The 19,570-nt window shown below is 43.3% G+C and overlaps 2 protein-coding genes across 6 annotated transcripts in view; one reads left to right on the top strand and one right to left on the bottom strand.

The window, feature by feature from the left end:
* Positions 1 to 19,570, bottom strand: part of zic1 (zic family member 1 (odd-paired homolog, Drosophila)) — a 158,989-nt gene that overhangs the window by 3,263 nt on the left and 136,156 nt on the right. The window contains exons 4-5 of one of the 5 annotated variants that reach the window (XM_085938969.1): positions 12,521 to 12,613; positions 3,691 to 3,741 (exon numbers count right to left, since the gene is read on the bottom strand). The exons of 2 other annotated variants lie outside the window; for them this stretch is intronic. The gene's annotated coding sequence lies outside the window, so the exon portion shown is untranslated. Of the gene's footprint in view, positions 1 to 3,690; positions 3,742 to 12,520; positions 12,614 to 15,570; positions 16,818 to 19,570 lie in introns of those variants that run through there. 2 more of the 5 variants (XM_085938970.1, XR_015069148.1) reach the window with 2 other exon arrangements.
* On the top strand, positions 1,506 to 6,755 carry zic4 (zic family member 4). The gene is made up of 2 exons (XM_085938966.1): positions 1,506 to 2,646; positions 6,304 to 6,755. Exons 1-2 carry the CDS (start codon positions 1,506 to 1,508, stop codon positions 6,753 to 6,755), a joined length of 1,593 nt encoding a protein of 530 aa, XP_085795092.1.

The raw sequence follows: 19,570 nt of genomic DNA, 5'->3' as shown, positions 1-19,570 counted from the left end.
AAAACAAGTTTGAATTTTTTACGACTCTGTTTGAATTTTAAAGTAAATAGTTGCCACTCTCTAAGTTGTTTGTTTTTAAAGCCAAACTAATGAACATCCGCACGAATAAACTCCCCGTTCTCTTTGCTGATATATCCACTTAAAAGAAAAAAACAGGAAACTTTTCCTTCTTCCTGTTTTCACCTGTTTCCTTTTTAAAAATTAACATGTCAAACTCTTGGCTGACAGCTTCCAGCTACACTTAAAAAGGTGAGTCAATATTTATAGAGGGGATGGCTCGCGAAATTGTTTATCAAGCTGTTTTGGAGCGTGGATATGTAATTCAAAACTGCGGAGGGGCTATTTGTGGTTGCACATTCAGTATGCATTCTACAATGGAATTATTTCCCCATGCAAACTATATTTACTTTATAGCCCTGATTGTTTATTAAGCGTTAAAATAGCACACTCAACGCATCCAGCTTCGTGCAAATTTCCGTCAAGAAAAATACACTTTTTACCCTTTGCCGCGCGCTCGTGTGCTCAAAAGTGACTCGTTGCATCTAATTCCAACGCAGAACGCGGCGAACAAGCTCAGCTTTTCCATCGGCTGACTTCTTTCCTACCGACACGCCGTTTTTCTTTTTCAACTTTATTCCCCCCCATGCATGCAAGCAAGCAAGCGCCACCTCTTCTGGCAACCATCTGCTGCTTACCGTCGCTTCGGCTCTGTCACCGACAAACCAAATTAGCCCGGATCGTGACAACAGGTCCTCGTCGTTGTTACGTTTGTTTTACTTTATTTCATTTTTGGATGACAACGACGGCGAGAAGGAGCGCTGGTGATTATTTTGAAAGCTGCGCGTGCGGACCCCAAAGGATTTATGCAAGATTTGCCAGCTTTTATCCTCCTCCTTTTAAAGGCGACTTCTCCGTTGGCAAGTATAGGAAAAAAAGGAAAATTGAAGAAAGAACAAGGATACTAATAAGAAGATATCACACGGCATAATTTGACCAAATATGCCCTGACCGTGATTTGTTTTTTAATCCGATGAAAGAAAGTAGTGGGACCTCCGGGCACAAAAGAGAAGCCGCCTCGTATCCGGATTACGCCCCCCCCCCCTTTTTTTTTTTTAATGATACAATAACGTTTTGCATAACTTTTTCCCCCTTCTCTAGTGTTGCCTGACGGCAGCGCGCATGCGCGCCCCTCCTCTTGCTCGCTTGTCACCATTTTTCTTCTGGTTGGGAATGTGTCATCGGTGACGTCAATCAACCGCCTCTGACCAATTAGAGCGCGGCCCGATTGTTTGGCTCGGCGGGCTGCGAGCGCCCACCGCGAGCCGCTATTCTCTATCAAATGCGTCCTGCTGCCCAGCGAATGTAGCCCCGCCGCTACATACAACTTTAGAAAGTTTTTTTTTTTAGTATTTTGGAATTGCGATTAAAACACGTTTGTCATCATTATTGTTTTGCCCGCTGTCAGGTGCAATAATAATAATAATAATAAAAAGATTAAAGGAGTAATGAGCGCCGATGCGCTGAGAAGCCCCGCGATGGACCCAGCCTTCCCCAAACGGAACGTGGCGCTGAGATTAGTTGACTTGGCGGGGGCTCACCACCACCGCCGCCACCACCATCATCATCATCACCGCCACCCTGCCCCTCCGAGCGTGACAGGCTTCCCGGGGTTCGGCAGCCATCCGCACTCAATGGCTCACGCGCACCCCGGGGAGATGACTGCGGAACCCTGCCTGGGGCCGAGTCCATTCGGGCCAGAACACATGGGGCACTCGGCGGCCCTCAAAATCAGCCCAGCCCATCATTATCACCAGCAGCACCAGCCTCAGCACAATCATCACATGGCAGGCCACAGTCAAGTGGTCTCCAGTCAAACGGGAGCTTTCGGGGCGACGCCGGTGCCCTACGCGGGTATGACGCACCCGGCCCAGGCGCTGACCGCAGGTAGGGACTTCCTCCGCGCCATGCCGGGGCTGGCCGACCATCATCACCACCACCACCACCACCAGCAGCAGCAGCAACAACAACAGCACACTGCCGCCGCTTCTCACCACGGAATGTTTGTCTCGACAACAGGTAGCTACCCCGCGCACTACGGCCACGACGCCGGCAACCATGCGCTCTTTTCCGGGCTGCACCAAGAGCAGCCTCCGGGCGGCCAACTCCGCTTGGGACTACCGGGGGACGTGTACGTGCGCTCGGAGCACTTGGCGGCGGGCACCCGAGCCGATGCATTTTACGGGGGGCTCAATCTGAATCTGGGCGCGCATCACCACCCGCACGCGCACCAGCACTCTCCTCACGGAAGCGGCGCATTTTTCCGCTACATGCGGCAGCCCATCAAGCAGGAGCTCATCTGCAAGTGGCTGGAGCCGGGAGAAAAGCGCTGCGCACGCACCTACGGCACCATGCACGAGCTGGTCACGCATGTCACCGTGGAGCACGTCGGCGGGCCCGAACAGGCCAACCATATCTGCTTCTGGGAAGAGTGTCCGCGCGAGGGCAAGCCCTTCAAGGCCAAGTACAAGCTGGTCAACCACATCCGCGTCCACACGGGCGAGAAGCCTTTCCCCTGCCCCTTCCCTGGCTGCGGGAAAGTCTTTGCGCGCTCGGAAAACCTCAAAATTCACAAAAGGACGCACACAGGTGAGTTTTTCCTCAGGATTTACGCGTTTTTCGGGCACTCATTTTGAGTCTTGTGGTTTGGAGGTGTGTGTCGGGGGGGGTGCATGGGGAGGATTATGGCAGCTCACTCATGCGTTTGACGCTTGGACCGCTTGTTTACACCACAGCACAAAAGAGACGTGCATGTCTTATTAGTGACCCCCCCCACCCCCACCCATATACCCCCCCCCCCCCCACACTACCTTAAGTTTGCCGCTGTCATGTTCAGACACTTGTTGCCTACTTTATTGCAATGACATCAACACTGTTACTATTGAGTATCCCAGGTGTGCAACCTGTGGTGTGTGCGTGTGTACCATTTATTCCCCCCCCCCTTTTTTTGTAAAGATATAAACTAAACAATTTACGTACAAAATATATATTAATGAACATCGGAGGTATATTTAACAACAGTATAACAAAGCGATCTTTTTTTTAAACATATCTATGAATTGGAATTCAAATCTTGAATCTTTTTTTACAGTTAAATGGCTGGAAATATATACAGAAAAAAAATACTTTGGCTAAAATGTTCCGTCAACATGTTGGTGTGCAACCTGTAGTACGTGGGCGATATATGACGCCCAAGCACATTTGATTTGGATGAAACCTTTCTTATAAAGTTTTAACCCCAAACCCATAAAATATTAAAATGTACCCTCTGAGGACCGTATAAAACTCGAATGGCTCCTGTGGGGGAAAGGGGCTCATACACATACTATTTCTTATTTATAGAACACAGCTGAAAATATCCCTAACAAAACTTCTGGAATAACTGGGTCCTGCCATTGGTGTGCAACATGTGGCACGTGTGTTATTAAAGGTCCGGCTACAGCAAACAAAATCGTAAACTATTGTAAAATATATCTATATGCATATAAACATTCAATTGTACAACATTCAATAATTCATACAAGATTTTATTTAATTTGTTTTTCATCATTTTAAATACTTGGTAAAAAAATTAAAAAAAGATCCTTAAAGGACTAGGTTCAACTGAAATGGCTTAAATATAACCCGACAAACCTTTCTGTTAATACTCCATCATTCATGCTGGCAGCTGAATATGTTGCTTGCCTAAATAATAAAAACAGAAACAAAAAATTACAATAGGTCTCATCATCAAGTCCCCAATCACATTTGGTCATTAAATTGATCCTCGAAGGACTATAAAACTCAAATGATCTCCGATGGGGGAAAAAACATCTTTGAAACGCCTCTTCTTTATATTAAATTGCAAGCGTAACTTGTCAACACAAGTTGACAATCACTTTTTTTTTTTAACAAAAGCACTTTTTTTTACCAAAGTGTTAAATACAGACCTAAAACAGTCAAATGACAAGTATGCCTGACTAAAATTAAAACAAGAGTTTTTTTATTGTTAGGTTTATAATATTCACTTTTATTGTTTATCTTTAAAACTCTTGTAACTTTTATTCCAGGGATCAATAAATGATTGAAGTCAATAAAGGATTGACGTCTTCCACGACCATTTATGTGCTATACTAAAATCATAGGTGACTGAAAATATCATCTGACCTAATAATGACTTCATTATAGTAATAATAGTAGCAACCCACATGCCCTCTCTCAACATGCAGTTAGTATGCAACCTGTGGCTCGTGGGCCACGTACGGGCCCTGCCCTTGTATTTAATCTGGACCCTTGAGTAAAACCAATTGTTATAAAAGTTGAAAACACTGAACCCATAAAAACATTTTTTGTCACATTTGTTTTTGTTTTCATAAAAGTGGCCCTCACAGGACTTGGGGGGGGGGGACTGAAATGCCTCAAATTGGGAAAACGTTCACCACCACCCCTGCTGTTTATATGATAGTACAAGCATAGGCAGTAGCAAACATTGCCTGACTTAAAAAAGAGAAAAAGAAAAAAAAAGGCTTGTCCCTTTTTTTTTTTCTTTTGGTGTGGCCTCAGTGTTGAGTTAGACTGGCCACATACACACTAAGACACACACACACACGGCTTATGCATTATTCATATAATTTGCTCACATGACCTAAGTACAAATCTGTTAAATAATTTTGACTCTCGAGGGTCCTCATGCTCCTTTATTTTTAGTGTATCATGTTTAAAACTATAAAGTGTGGTTATGATTGAGGTAGTGGGGGTGGGCTGACTGGTGTGGGGGAAGGGGGTGGTATTAGTGGTGGTGTGTGTGTGTGTGTGTGGAGGGGGGGGGGGGGGGGCGGTTGTCCGCCCCTGGGGTCTTGCCTGCTCCTCCATGCTTTCTTGTACTACACTAATATCCTTGATTGGCTCTCTCAACCCAACAGCTGAAGGTCAAATTGATATTCAAAAAAGCGCAAGTGTAATTAGACAGGCCCAATTACATGTGCTCAGAAAGCCTTCGTGCTGGAGCAGGAGTTGATTTCTGCCTAATTTATTCACACTGTCCCGTGTGTGCGCGCAAGTGTGTGTGTCGTGTGTAAAATCGTATCGAAAAGAAGAAAGAAGTATTCGAGCTGGGCTTCAGAATGCAAACAAACTTAGCCTTGAACTGTGTATATAATACACATACATGTGCACACATACACACAGTAGTGTGATTCAGGAATAGTTTTCATCAAGTGTCAATCGACAAATATTGTGCAAATATAGATGTTTATATAATATTTGAAATTTATTTTGCAATTCTTAGTGGGTTTTAATGACGTTTTGGTTAACTGTGCTACCTCCACACATTTAATATATAACCCTTAATATCTAAATATATTGACATTTTTATGTATTCATTTTTTATTGGATATTTTTGTTTGGTTTTAAAAGCATCCACCATATATTAGTGTTTTTGAATAACATAGCATTGTGTGTGCAAAAACTGTGGTGGTTTGGTATTTTTTAGTACTGTTTTCAATGCTAATATTGCGTAAAAATTAAAAACGATCTAAATCCATTCCCCAACATAGTACTTGACGTCTTCATATATTTTTGCAGCTCCCTTTCATTTTTTTCCCATATAGAGAATTTTGTGTTCAACCTGTGGTTCATGGGCTGTATGAAGTTCACGGTAACCTTTTAACTGTTCAACCAAGCAACTGGACATTTAGTTTCTCCAAAGCCACAGAAGCACTTTTCAACCCAAAATGTAAAGAACATATTACAAACTTTGTTGTAGTGTTCAACACCCCCCCCCCCACGATTAAAATCTCCAAGTGTGGCTCCCTCTAGTGGTACACAAGAAATAAATTTAAGGTTGATCTACATCACGTTACAGTAGCGTTTAGATCTTTTTAAATTAGTTAAGGTTCTGTTGTATTTAATTTTAAATAGATTTGCAATTAGTTTAATTTCTTTTCTTTTTATTTTGATGTTTTTTAAACTTGTGGTTAATTTCTCGAATCATATTTAAGCACAGTGTTAATCTGCAATTTATGCTAGTGTTTTACAAAAATATTAATAACTGCATAACTTTTTAGGATTAAATCTCTGCCAAATTTGTCATCTCTTGGGGTTTTTATGCTACTGTATTTTAATGTTGGAGTATTTTTTTTTGTAAAGGTCTACACAAATATGAAGCAAAACCGTCGCTCTCCAGACTATGGGGGATGACGTCACGCTTCAAATATAAACAAGCCCGTTCATGGCACTTTTTGTTTGTTTGTGTGTTTTGCATTGCAGGTGAGAAGCCGTTCAAGTGCGAATTCGCTGGCTGCGACCGGCGCTTCGCGAACAGCAGCGACCGCAAAAAGCACTCGCACGTGCACACGTCCGACAAGCCGTACAACTGCAAAGTGCGCGGCTGCGACAAATCCTACACGCACCCAAGCTCGCTGCGCAAACACATGAAGGTGCACTGCAAGTCCCCTCCACCGCCCAGCTCCGGCTACGAGTCGTCCACGACGTCCCTTGTGTCCCCCTCTTCCGACCCGGGCCGTGAGCCGCCGCCGCCGCCGGGAGGCGCGCCTGGCCCCGCCACCGCCCCCTCCTCGCACCCAGCCAACCTGAGCGAGTGGTACGTGTGCCACAGCTCCGGGGCCAGCGGGGCCCACAGTGGACCCTCCACGCCTGAATCGGCCACCGAGGAGGACGAACCCTCGTACAGGGAACGAGACTTGAGGGACAACTTCTAGACTCGCTGCCAAAAAAAACAAAAGCGACTCCCCCCACCCCTTTTTTAACACACAATAAAAAAAAGACTTCATTTTATGGACCGAGTCAGGTTCAAATCATCTGTGGACTTTGTGGTAGGCTACATTAGAGTGCAGGGGTGGGCAAACTGTTGGCAACTTGGGCCACGTTGGATTTGGAATGTTTTTGCACGTAATGAAGTGGAGGGGAGTAAAATATTTATAAACAAAAAAAAAAACTTCATTTAACATAAATATGCATTAAAAATTACATTCGTTTTTTTCATAAACACTTTTAAATCGATTTTTTTTTTGCGTATTTTGCTCCTTCAAACATTTTAAGAATACCCCACACACACCAAATCGAATTTAATTATTTGTAGACGTGTGTGTGTGAGGTTAGAGTCATTTCTTATATGTTGGATTTTATATCAAAATATTTTCTAAATTAACATTTTTAAATATATACAATTTTAAATCAACATTTTTCACATAGTTTATGACATGGCCTATTTGTATGTTAAAAATGAAATAAAACAAACATTAATTTACATGTAAGTAATTCTCATCATTTATTAATCAATATTATAATTCATGTTAATGTGTACATATTATAAATCTTGATTTTGTCAAGATTCAATTGCATTTACAGTAATTCGTTTAGGCTATTATTGAATGCCAAATGAGCAAACCTTGATGATAATAATAATTTACAATTTTCGTTTTAATGAACCGATTTTATTAAAGAAAAAAAAACCTCGCCATTGTTTGCCCACCCCGACGTAGACTTTTCGGGCATGCTTTTTGTGCAATGATTTTTTTTTAAATTTGTAATTGTACATAAAAATGTTCTTTATTATTTATTTTTCAATCTGGTTTTGTATCTAAGAACCAAAGTGCACGTTTCCGAAACTCCTTGAGGCCAAAATGTACATTTTGTAAGTTTTGTAAATGTTGTCCATGTTTGGTAGTTTTGTATACAGGCTTTTTGGTTGTTGTTGACGACAGTTCTGCTTTCCAACTTTTTGCTTTTGAAATACTGAGCGTGGAAATGTAAACGTTTCAACACGTTTTTGTGGTTTTTGTACCAAGTCGGGTCTTTTTTTTCCCTTCGCCTTGGTTTTTTTTTTCCCTCCCAGCTTTGAGCAGCACTCTAAAATTACGCACCAAACTGCCTTGTCACTTTGAGTATTTTCAACAGATTTTGACAAATTCGTGTGAAGTGTTTCTTCAGGTGCATTTTTTTGCAAACTCGTGTGCTCTTTTCAATCTCTTCTGTGGTTCGGCTGAATTGTTTTTCCACTGTTGTGACTCGCACTGATTTTTGTAAATTAAGTTTTTTTTTTAAGAATGGGGAATGTTGTCTTATTTAAAAAAAACATTTTAGTATTTTTTTTAATGCAGAAAGTGTTTTTTCATGGTTGCTTGTATCGTTTTTGCAAAAGGGACCTTTTTAGTCTTATTTTTTCAAATGTAATTTTTCATAAATGTATTTATTGCCAAAAAAAGTGTCTCTTGACTTTATTTTGCTGAAACTTGCGTCAAATTAGTGCAGGGTCTTGTAGAGAATTTTGACTTTATATATGTAATTTTTTTACAATTAAAAAAAGTTTAGGGTGAGATATTTTTGTGGAGTTTATTTTTGCATCGAAAAATCTGTATTTTCTGTACCTCCAAATTATTATTTGCCTAACTTTCTATTCAAGTTAGAATTTTTGATTTTTGGGTGTGGTGGTGGGGGGACAGAACCAGATCCTCGTCTAAAACAGATTTATTCTGCGTAGTATTCTTATTTTTAGATATATTTTTTCCATCTAGCAGAGTTAATTCTTTCATTTCACTTGTATTATCCTTGTCGAAATTTTGTTTTTGTCAACGGTTCAGCTTTGAGACAGGAGCTGTCTTTCTTTATTTTGCAAAAATTTTTTTACGCATCCATTTGATGCAGCAAGTGTGCGCGTGTGTGTTAAGTGTTAACTTGTCGTGGCGGTGGTGCGTGCCAAGCAACACTAACCGCTGATTCAAACTTCAAAGTGCATCGAGATACAAAAGAAGCACTTTTTTTTTTCCTCCCTTGTTTTGTTGTGACGGTGCATTAAAATTTCTATGGCAATGGCCGAGTCAAAGTGCAATGATAAGCTAAGGCTAAGGGGAAAACGGGTAAAGGGGGGGGGGGGGGGGGGGGGCAAGTCCGCCGACTCAAAGGCGTCGCTTGCAAAGAATGTAATATTCGCTTCCCCCATGGGGTCGGAAACGCTAATCTACATGCTTTATGTCAGACTCAAAAAGAGGAGAAATACTTTTTCCCCCTCGTCACACTGTGCACCTCTGCTCATATTTTAGCTTCAGTGTTCAAAGTGAACTTTTTGGGCCGACTAAAAATGCATGAAAAAGGACTTTGTGGAAGTGGGTGGAAACACCGTCTTGGCCTTGAAGTGCGTGACTATGCGCGCTTTTGTGGAGCGAGCAAACAACACGGACGATGCTTTTCTTCCCACACACCACTATGAGATAGTTGGATCTCAATTGAAAGTCTCCTTTGAAGTGCGACTTCATATGAGAGGCTGAGGAGAGAGAGGGGGGGGAAAAAAGGCTTTTGTGCTGGCTCCTCTCTATTATTTAACCAAAAACCCTTTTAGTTCCACTTGTCAACTTGGTGCACTGAGTTAAAACACACGTGCACGCGCGCGCGCCCCGTAGTGACGAGCGGGGAGTTGAGAAACACGCCTTGTCAATTAGACACGGCAATCTTTGGCCCCTTTGAAAACGTCTCTTAATTCGAAATGTGCGGAAGAATGATGGCCTTGAATGTGCGATCCTTACGACGTGGTTCGTAAGTCGAAGTAGTCGTTGGTTAAAACACTCACGTGGCAGTTAGAGGGATGCTCGTATAAACGACATGTATGAGACGCCCGAATAGATTTTATAAACTAACCCTAAATGCTACTAAAATGTTCAGGACTACAGTTAAACTCGTTAAAAAGACACCTATATGGGAAGTGTGTGTGTGTAAATGTATTTATTGTAATTATTTTGAGTCAGGCGCTCTTTGCAGCTGCCTATACGCTTATAATATAAACAGCAGGGGTAGGGGACCTTTTTCCCTATCAAGGGGCCTTTTTATTCTTCTGTATTACAGGTCCCCCAATGGGTCGTAATGGATTTATGACAAAATATGATGCAGCAAATGTTTATTGTGTATTATTAGCTATCTATGGGGGCTTTAAAAAACAGTTGCTATTTTTAATTTATTTATAATCTGGTGTGCAGGCAGTGGCGGTTCTACACTGAATTATTCCCTGGGTGAGACTATCCCCAAATGCCACCCCCCTGTACAAAACAAAAACCTCACACATTTTATTTTGCATAGACGTTTTATAGAACAGTATATGTGCCAAATTACGAGAAAAGCCCCTCTAATTGCTATTGCAATTGAGCTTGATATGCCACAATTTACCAATTTTACAAAACATCCCTCTATGAATTATACATTTTAATATAAATGCCTTTACATGCCAAATGTCATTAATGCAAAGATAATAATAAGTGAAATTATTTAATAAATAATAATAATCTTAATGGATTTAAAATAATGTTGGTATGGCCACCTTGAAAATGCAAACTTTTTATCCGCATGCTCCTTGCTCACCATTTCTGCCTCCTGTTTGTATTGCGTGTGACTACTGACAAATGTACACGTGTAAAAACACTGGCTCTCATTGGCTACCATAACGTTGCCTAAGCCAATCGTTCACTGACTTGTTAGTTAAGTCCTCACTCCCTCAGGCTAGTCTGCCCCGCCTGCAGTTGAAGGGGATGCGAAATTGCCAATTCCCCACACAGTGATATGACAAATAATAGAAAACAATTTTGTGGCGAGCATTTTTTGTTTTTGTTTTGAGCATGTGACATAAAAAAGATGCCAGTTGAATTATAATAGGGCTGCTTGTTCCCCCTTGTAACTTTGCTTGGGGGGGGGGGCCTGTTCAAATTTGCTACACTTGGTGAAAACACCCCAAGACGATACAGAAAAAGTAAACAGCCTACTTAGAAACCCTGACCTCATTTTGAAAGCCTACTTGGAAACCGTAACCCTGGCCCCAGTTTGAAAGCCAAGTTGGAAACCCTGGCTTCAGTTTGAAAGCCAAGTTGGAAACCCTAACCCTAACCTTGGCCCTAGTTTGAAAGCCAAGTTGGAAACCCGTTTCCTACTAGGGATAGGGTTTGCAACTAGGGCGAGGGTTTCCAACTAGAAAAACACAGAAAAAGTAAATTGATGCTGCCAAGCCCTACCGGGAGAAAAATAAACCTCAGTGTCTTGCCAAGGACACTTGGACATGATCAGGTTTGATGATTGAACCTACCACCTTCAAGGTTGAAAGCTATCACTCTAGAAGCGAGGCGCACTGTGAAAGAGTATTTGGTTTGGTTCGGAATCATCGTTGATGGCTAGGAATCTGAATCTGATTAAACCCACCACCTATTTTGGTGCCCCTCCTACACACATGACATAAAAAAAAAGTGTCACCCGTGCCAAAAACTGCTACTGTGTGCAGGTGTACCTAATGAAATGTCTGTCCTTCAATAGATCCTGAGGCTCGTTTGGGTGTGAACTATCATTTCTTTTGCAAAATAATAGAGGCGCTAATCCCACTTCCGGAAACTGTCCGGCATTATTGAACAAAAGCCCTTTTTAATGGGAGGGATTAGCAGGCGAGGAGTTAAAAAAAAAAAAAAAGCCTCTCCCCCCCCTCCATTTCCTCCCTCCAACCTCACGCCCCACCATCACCATCGAGGCTCCTCCATCAGCACCTCGAGCAGGTCAGTAATTATCAGGATGAAGAGAAGAAAGGAGAAGACAGGTGCAATGCAAGGAAAGGAAAAGCACACACCAAAGTGCTTGTGCTGCAGCACTAAAGCGTTCATTTATTTATTTAGTAAAAATAAAATATAATATAAATATACAGTAAAGGGTTAAAACATATATTTATTTATTTATTTGGTAAAAAATAAAATCGAAATATACCGTAAAGGCGCGTGTGCTGGTGTATTTCCAAAGGGTTTGGCAGGATGGCATGCTCGCCATGATATCGGTAAGCAGCAGCCTCGGCCATAAAGATTTATGGGAGCCCTTTACAGCAAGATTAACTGGACTTCATGCACGAAGAAAAGGAGAAGCAGCTATCCAATCGGCGGACTTCTTGCGTGTAACACGACACCACACCAAAGTGGAGAAGTAGAGCTTAAGGATTCCCATGCATGCTGACAAGCGAGAAAGACAGTCGTGGTTATGACGAATTCTGTACGGTTAGAACATTCTGTAAATTGGAACCCACCTCCAATTAAGTAAAAAAAACAAGACCTAATTAGACTGAGAATATATGAGAGAATTACAATGGTTTATTAATGCTTTACAATTAAACTTACAGTAGCCTATTGATTTGATTATTTTTACTTTAATTTACTTTTAGCCCAAGCAGAATTTGATGTTTTGTTGTACCTTGTGCATTTTGAATAGATATGAATTAAATATTTGCTTTTATTAAAAAAAAAAAAAAAACTCTACTATATCAAACTTTGGAAATCATATATGCACAGTTGATTCTTTGAAGTGGAATTTAATAACTTATTAGAACATGCAAAACTTGACTTTTTAAAACATGAATTATCTCCTGTAAGCACTTAACAGAATCAGTTCTTCATCCCGCATAACACACTTTAAGTGGAAATGAGAAGGGGGGGGGAAAAAAAAAAGTCTTGACACCAACTTTTGACGAAAGCTCCTCTCTGGCCACAGTTGGAATCCTTCTGTCCACATTGAGTGACCTGCAAGTGGTTGACATGCAAGCAAATGAAGCGTCCTGTCGAGAAGAAGAAGAAAAAAAAAAAAAAGAAAGACAAAAAAGATTGTCAAGGAGGAGAAGACGAGTCCGAGGGATGCAGCCAAAGCCATAAAGGCATAAGTGCACTCGATAAAAAGAGACAGCGTATCACCATATATCAACATAAGCCCTGAGCATTATGGGATATGAATCACTGCTTTATGTGCACTATTTCACACGTCACATAGGAAGACCAAGAAAAACACTTTACATGTATGCATCGACTTTCGGGGTCATTTCGTTACCTCCCGCAGGAAAAAAACATTACACACGATGAACATGCGCTTTTTCCCCCCCTCAATATTGGCCATAAATTGGCACACAAATGTAATGGAAGGCCGTGGCGGCCTAATGAAGACGCGCGTGACGGCTTCTTTTAATACGCTCTATTAACTATTATTATAGTAGTGTCAGGACACCGCTGGCTGCCCGTTACCACACGCCGATCACCTGCTCGGAGGTGGGCCCGCCGTGGGATGCAAATGGAGGCCATCTATAATGTCGGATGAATGCATGCATGCATGCAAAAAAAAAAAATGTATTAAGTCTCTTATACCAGAGGACACCCAATGGAGCTGGGCTATTATTGAAAAAAAAATAAAAATAAAATATATATATATATATATATATATATATATATATATATATATATATATATATATATATATATATATATATATATCGTTATAGTAATAGTAGTTTAACCCTAAACAAATATATATATATATATATATATAAAAAAAATTGGGTTCGGGTTAGTGTAGGTTCGTGTGTTTATCTGACAAAGCATGTCAAGGTTGTCATCTTCATATTTCCTATTCACGTTCCCGCCTGCTCATAGTCTGATGCAAATGGCGCAGCATAATCAGCAGCGGGGAACTGAGCTTTACGGCGTGTCCATCACGTTGAAACAAAAGCTGGCTAATAGAAGGAAGGCGATGCGAAAGGGGAGGGAGGGGGGGAGCATTTGAGCAGACAGCAAGTGTCACTTTGACGGCCAAAGCATATGGACGTCCCCCGGTGGAGGGGTCACTGCATCTTAATCATGCCCCCCGCAACACACACATAATCACAAACATGATCAGAATCATGTCCGACACCCAAGGGTCTACTTTTGACGGCGGAGGTAAAAAAAAAAAAGTATTTCAATAGTTTAATTTTAAAAAATACATTTAAACTAAATATAAATACTTGATTTTACACACAAACCTACAGCAGACTGAGGTTGTAAATGTGTGTGCGTGTCAAGCAAAAAAAAACAACAACACCTCTGGTCCGGGTCTTGTCTAATTCCTGGCCCGCGTCATTAAGTTGATGCCCCAAATCAATTGTTTCCTGCACACAGCCAGAGTCGGCGGCTGCAAGCGGCGAGAGGCCCATTTGAGTGTGGCGGCGAGCAGGAAGCAGCGCCTACCTGCCACTCATTAAAGCTGCCAGGAGTCAATAGCGAGCGGGGGGTGGGGGGTGAGATCAGACCCCCTCGTTATACCTGCCGCGCAATTAACACAACTTATTCTCCCTAACAAATAATCAACCGACTGCGCTAATCATACAAATGCTTTACTTTCTTTGTCGTTATTGTGGAGGTTTGTCTGGGCAGGAAGGAGGAAGGAGTGAGCGTGGGGGGGAGGTGGGGTGGGGGCACTTTCAGGGTTTAAGGGCCGATGGGCGGGGGGGGGGGGACTTTCAGGGTTTAAGCCCCCCCCAAAGAACAAGGAGCTGCAGCAAGTTGTCACGTTGAGGTGAATAGAAAAGCAGCACACTTGAAGCGAAAGGGGACTTGACCTTTGCCTTTGTGTCCCCACCCCATAGAAGACAATCTTTTTTTTGTCCGCCAATGACAACTGTGTCTTTTGTGAGGGGACGCGCGTCGCCGTCACGCGTCCTTTTGAGTCTCTGGGACGCGTGCGAGTAAACTTTTTCTCTTGTAAATCTGATTAAAGGTGCTGGTGAACAAAAAAAGCTTGAATGAACATTTTTGGGGTTGTCTGGATTCTAATTCTAATTACTTTTTTTGGTGGCTGTGTTTCAAGCTGCCTATGACATTGGCTTGTCTGAGAACATTCTGTCTGAAGCCTGGCGAAGGCGAGAGGGAAGTGTGACTTTTTCTGGCGTGTTGAGACTCCTTCCGAAAAGCAACTTTTTTTTTTTTGCATATGTAAACCTCCAGCTGATGCAGCTGGTCCGAAAGCTTCAGTTTTGCCTCATCCATCCCAAAAATATTTTGCTTGGCATGCTTGTCAGTGCGCATTTGAAAATTTGGCTCATATCAGTTTCAAGTTATTTCAGTGACCATTAAGGCTTTTTTTGTGCGCTCCTTCAGACATCTCACGCCGCGAAAAGGCTGAGAAAAGGCCGATAGGTGTCGTTTTAATACCATGCCGGGCTCCCGTGGCTCGGGTATGAGGGACAAGAGGTCAAAGTGATGCAGGATGTTTGGACAAGATGACAGATTGAAAGAAGAAAATAAAATCATTGAAAAACAGAACAAAAATAAACAACAAAACAAAAACACTACAAAAGCAAATAATAACAATAATAAAATTAATGAAATCAATTGATAACAGAACTAAAACAAACAATAATACAAACAAAACAAGAATCAATTCACCAGTTTAATCTATAAAAACATTACATACAAACAATAAAAAAATAACAGAAACAGACAATCGTGAAAAAACCCCACTTCTAAGCTGATTTTAAAAACATCACATCAGCTTTTCAGATATTATAATTATTTCAAAATGGATGACAAACAATAATCATAACAAAAACCATACAATTAAATAATAAAACATGAAACGGAACCCGATAAACATGTGCACCAAGAAAAGAATGGACTGTTGTTGCTCCAACAAAAGCTTCAGAGGTCTGGAACGCCTGGATAAATATTTGTATTCATTGGAGAAATGAGGATATGAACATTGCCCCCCCCCCCCCCCCTCCCTCCAACTCTAACCCCACAAACGCATGAATGCCAGCATTGTCTTGGGCTTTCTGATTGTGATCCGCCATATCATAACCCCCGCGAGGCAAAAAACATCAATATCCCCGTGGAAAGGACACGTTTCTATGGACAAACTCAAGAATTCTCCAGCATGGCGGGGAGAAAGAAAAGTGGGGGCAAATGAAAGGGATCAAAGAGAGTCCACCCGAGGAAGGGGGGCAAAAGATAGACGACTGCCCCCCCTCCCTTAAAAAAAAAAAAACTTTCCCAATAGGGCCATCGTGATTCCAGTGGCTACAAATTTCTGTCTGGGCTATACAACAGTGGTTTGCAAATTTTTGAAAAACGTTTTTTGCCCACCAAGCACGAGAAAATCGATCATTAAAATACAGCAACGACCAACGATTATTTTGTTTTGTGTTACCACTGGAGCATTAACATTTAAATGGAGGGTTTTTAAGAAATTAAAAACATATTTCACTTTAAAATAAACACACACAACAAAAGCAAGACTAATAAATGCAAATGTGATGTCGTTAAAACGTTAAATACAACTGAACTGTTCGTAAATAAATGTACTGTACATGAATGTATCGAAATGCGATGCACCATTAAAGTTGCTGGAAAGCATTTACGAAAATCACGAAACATTTATGGTGGTTTGCTAGAAAATCGGGCTCGTAAATCAAGTCGTCGTGATGTGACGACTCAATCGCGAGCCCCTCCCCTCACGTCGACGCACCCGTCCAGGTAGTTCGTCTGCACGGAAACAAGGCCAAAATAAAGCAGGCCTAACAGGAGACTGGTCCCTTTGTTGCCACTCAGACAGCTGGCCGGCCCTCTATTATTCGCCGGCAGACTGACCGCATCCGTCCTTAAGACCCCCGCAGCCTCCCCTTGCACAAAAAAAAAAAGAGGAGAGGGCTGTTGTGCTCGCTCGGACCCGGCCCGGGCCTCTCCGGGCATTCCTGCCGCTTCCCGGCTGAAAGGAGTGGGAGTTGCAGTGGATGGAGACCGAGCGGCGGGAGCACAAAGGCCTCTCGGCATGCCGACTCCCGGCAGGGTGAAAGACATGAAGGGGCTGCCGGGCATCTGGGGGGGGGGGGGGGGGTTAGCGGAAGTAGTGTTGTGCTTGATTTGTCCTCCTAACTAGCCGTGGAGTGCATTCTCCTCGCCGAGATTCACGGAAACACCAACCGCTGACACCTTGTGCTTGGACTCCACTGAGAACACCACCTGTAAAGATCAGGCAATTTGGAGTTGGTTTCATCAAAGTCTTGAATCCCGCGGCACTGCAATCACTCATATCGTTAAGCGAATACCTCGGCGTATCGCTGGATTGACCGACAGCGAGAGAATGAAACGAATTCGGTGTATAAGATGCCAGGTGGGGGGGCAAGAGATGTGCGGACACGCGGAACCCCAACGCTGTTTCAAAATGGCTTCGTGATTTACGCCCATCACACTTGTAGAGGCCCGGGCGGTGTTGACAGCTCCACTTGACGGCTTCCCGTTCGCACTGTTTTTAATGGCGGCGTGCGTGGCGCGCAGGGCCGCCATCACGCCGAGGAGCTTATGTGCCGCCCCCGCCGCGCCGGCTCGGATGCCATGCGTAAAGCCCCCCGTGCTTTTATTTTATTCTTTTTAACAACCCGGCTGCTACTTTCCAGCCCTTTTACACCGATAGCGTGACGTTTCACTTCATGCAAAGTAGAAGGTGGTGGAGGTGGTGGTGGGGAGACACTGGTGCCACGGGAAGGGGAAATCTCCTGACACCGACCCGGGAGTCCTCTTTTGAAGGCACATTCCGCAGGTCACAGTGCAGACACCACGCGGTTGCCATGTTTCATCTCACCAACATTTGTGTAAGCAGCCCGGATGCCCCTCGGGCCAAAAAGTGTCCAGCCGCAAGAGATGACGGTGTCCATACTTAGCTAAGGTTTTGCCATAAAATATTCACTATGGTTCTCATTTCCTATGTGCCAGTGGATAAAAAAGCAAAGCGTGGAGAGTCTCTGGGTGCAGTCGCTTAATTATTAATACACAGCTACAGCAGCAAGGACAATTGAGCCGGGTTTGTGACTCAATAAAAGTAGTACACGTGGCGCCTCAAAACCTAGTTAAAGACGTTTTGTTCGTTGTAGCAACTCTTATGTATCAAGCTAGCTTTGTACTATGACTAAGACTATGAGCATGCAAGGCTATGGGCGGCTGTAGATTAGTCTCTCCTTTGTTTGACATTTACACAGTGCCCCCGGATTTGTGTCATTATCGGCCTACTATACTGGTACATATTTAATGCCCTGTAAAACAGCTGGAGCTTTTGACATAGTGCCCTTTTACTGTAATGTAGTGAAGTGAAAGGAATATAATCCATAAGTGATATGAGCAGTGACTCATTTGAGAAGCCATTAAAGTTCTTGGAGAAGTGTATAACAGCTGATCATTTGATGGAAATGAAGTGGAACTAGAATGAAGTTGTTTTTCCAAAATCCTACAATGTGGACGCTAAGCGGGTTATGCTAACGTTGAGAGCGGTCTCGGCGGACGTGAGAAACACATGTCCGCCGCTGCGTGGGAACAACGGGGCTACACGCATGGCCGCCGAGCATTGGCCCTTACGCTTTCGCACATGTAGGTAAACAATCCAGCCTTGTCTGCAGCCCGGGCCCTGGCCTTTCTACATGGCTGCAGAACATGTGTTGCGGCCAGAGTGGCAGCAAAGGTCGGGGCAGGCGAGTCGCGCTTTGAACACTTCAAAGCTGCGGGATGGGACTGTAGCTTTTAAGTTTTATGGCAGGTGTAAGCAGGGGTTGCTGACCAGCCCAGGGTGGTCTACTCCCTGGTTAGCGCGCCAGAATCAAGTCCCTGCCATTGGGGGCAGGGGGAGGGACTCTCTGGCAAAAAAACTGGGGCTGACCAGAAGGTGTCCATCCCTCCCTCCTGTGCAACAGGGGCCACATTTGGAGGCTCGCATATGAGCGGCAGCAGACTGGACACTTCAAGGGTCTCTGGTTTCAGAGGACCCCAGCGGGGAACGTCTGTGGCCTGCGTCAGGCCCATTTGGAAACAGATACATCGGCCGAGAGGACGGACGGGAACCCGAAAGTCCGCAGCAGAGTGACCAGGACGCCGCACTCCCAATGCCCCCAACAAGTGGACCTTATAGCAAGTTCAAAGGATCTGCTGCTCTCATTTGCCGCATTTCATTTGTCTCTTCACTGAAGACACTTCAAAAGTATCTCACTGTGCTTTACCACGCCCAATCACCTTCTAGTACATGACTCAATCACTTTCCACAATATAATAGCCATACAAGACAACGATGTGCTAGCAAAACTTTCCCCTGCTTCTGATCAGAGCTTATCCTGAGCGATGATCTTGTAGTGTGGGGTGTGTTAAAAACGATTTCCATCGGTTGCAATTCAGAAGCACCACGGCGTGAACATTCAAAATGGAAACAAAAGTGGCATAATAGCTCCTCTGGCGACACAGTCATTTGAATGGATCATTTCCAAAGTCTGGCAATATCCATAATTATGCGTTCCAGGTACTCGGAAGACGCGGCGGAGCCTTCCGCTTGATGATCCCCCGAATGACAGCTCCCTGTGACAAGCTGCTGCGCAAAGGAGGGAATCCATTACGAGCATCGGGCCAAGCAGGTGTCTGCTTCCCAGATGGTTGGTGGAGAAGCTAGGTGGTGGTGGGGTGCTCTTAATGACATAAGAGCAGAAATAAAGTCAGATCATTCCTGCTAAGGATTCAAGATTCAAGTCCACCGGGACCCAACAGAAATCGGATGCATGGGGTCCTCACCATTCATTGAGTCTCGTTTCAAATTGGAGCCCCGAAAATATCCCTGCAGAATGTTTAACTTCTCTCCGTGTTACTGTTAGGCCGAGCTCCCGGCGAGGCATGATTAAAAGTGCATTACCTGAGCCGGGCGATTCCCTGAATGAGCGATGCTAAATCGCTCCGTTTCTCCACTC

Source organism: Syngnathus leptorhynchus, chromosome 19 (assembly GCF_054491065.1).
Source record: "Syngnathus leptorhynchus isolate UIUO chromosome 19, UIUO_Slep, whole genome shotgun sequence".
Classification (NCBI taxonomy): Eukaryota; Metazoa; Chordata; class Actinopteri; order Syngnathiformes; family Syngnathidae; genus Syngnathus; species Syngnathus leptorhynchus.
This window is presented reverse-complemented; position numbering and strand designations above follow the sequence as displayed.

Bases quoted from the DNA above. Each gene is read 5' to 3' on its own strand.
- zic4 (XM_085938966.1), top strand. From the start codon at position 1,506: ATGAGCGCCGATGCGCTGAGAAGCCCCGCGATGGACCCAGCCTTCCCC. The intron at 2,647-6,303 runs GTGAGTTTTTCC...TTTGCATTGCAG, and splicing joins TCACAAAAGGACGCACACAG to GTGAGAAGCCGTTCAAGTGC.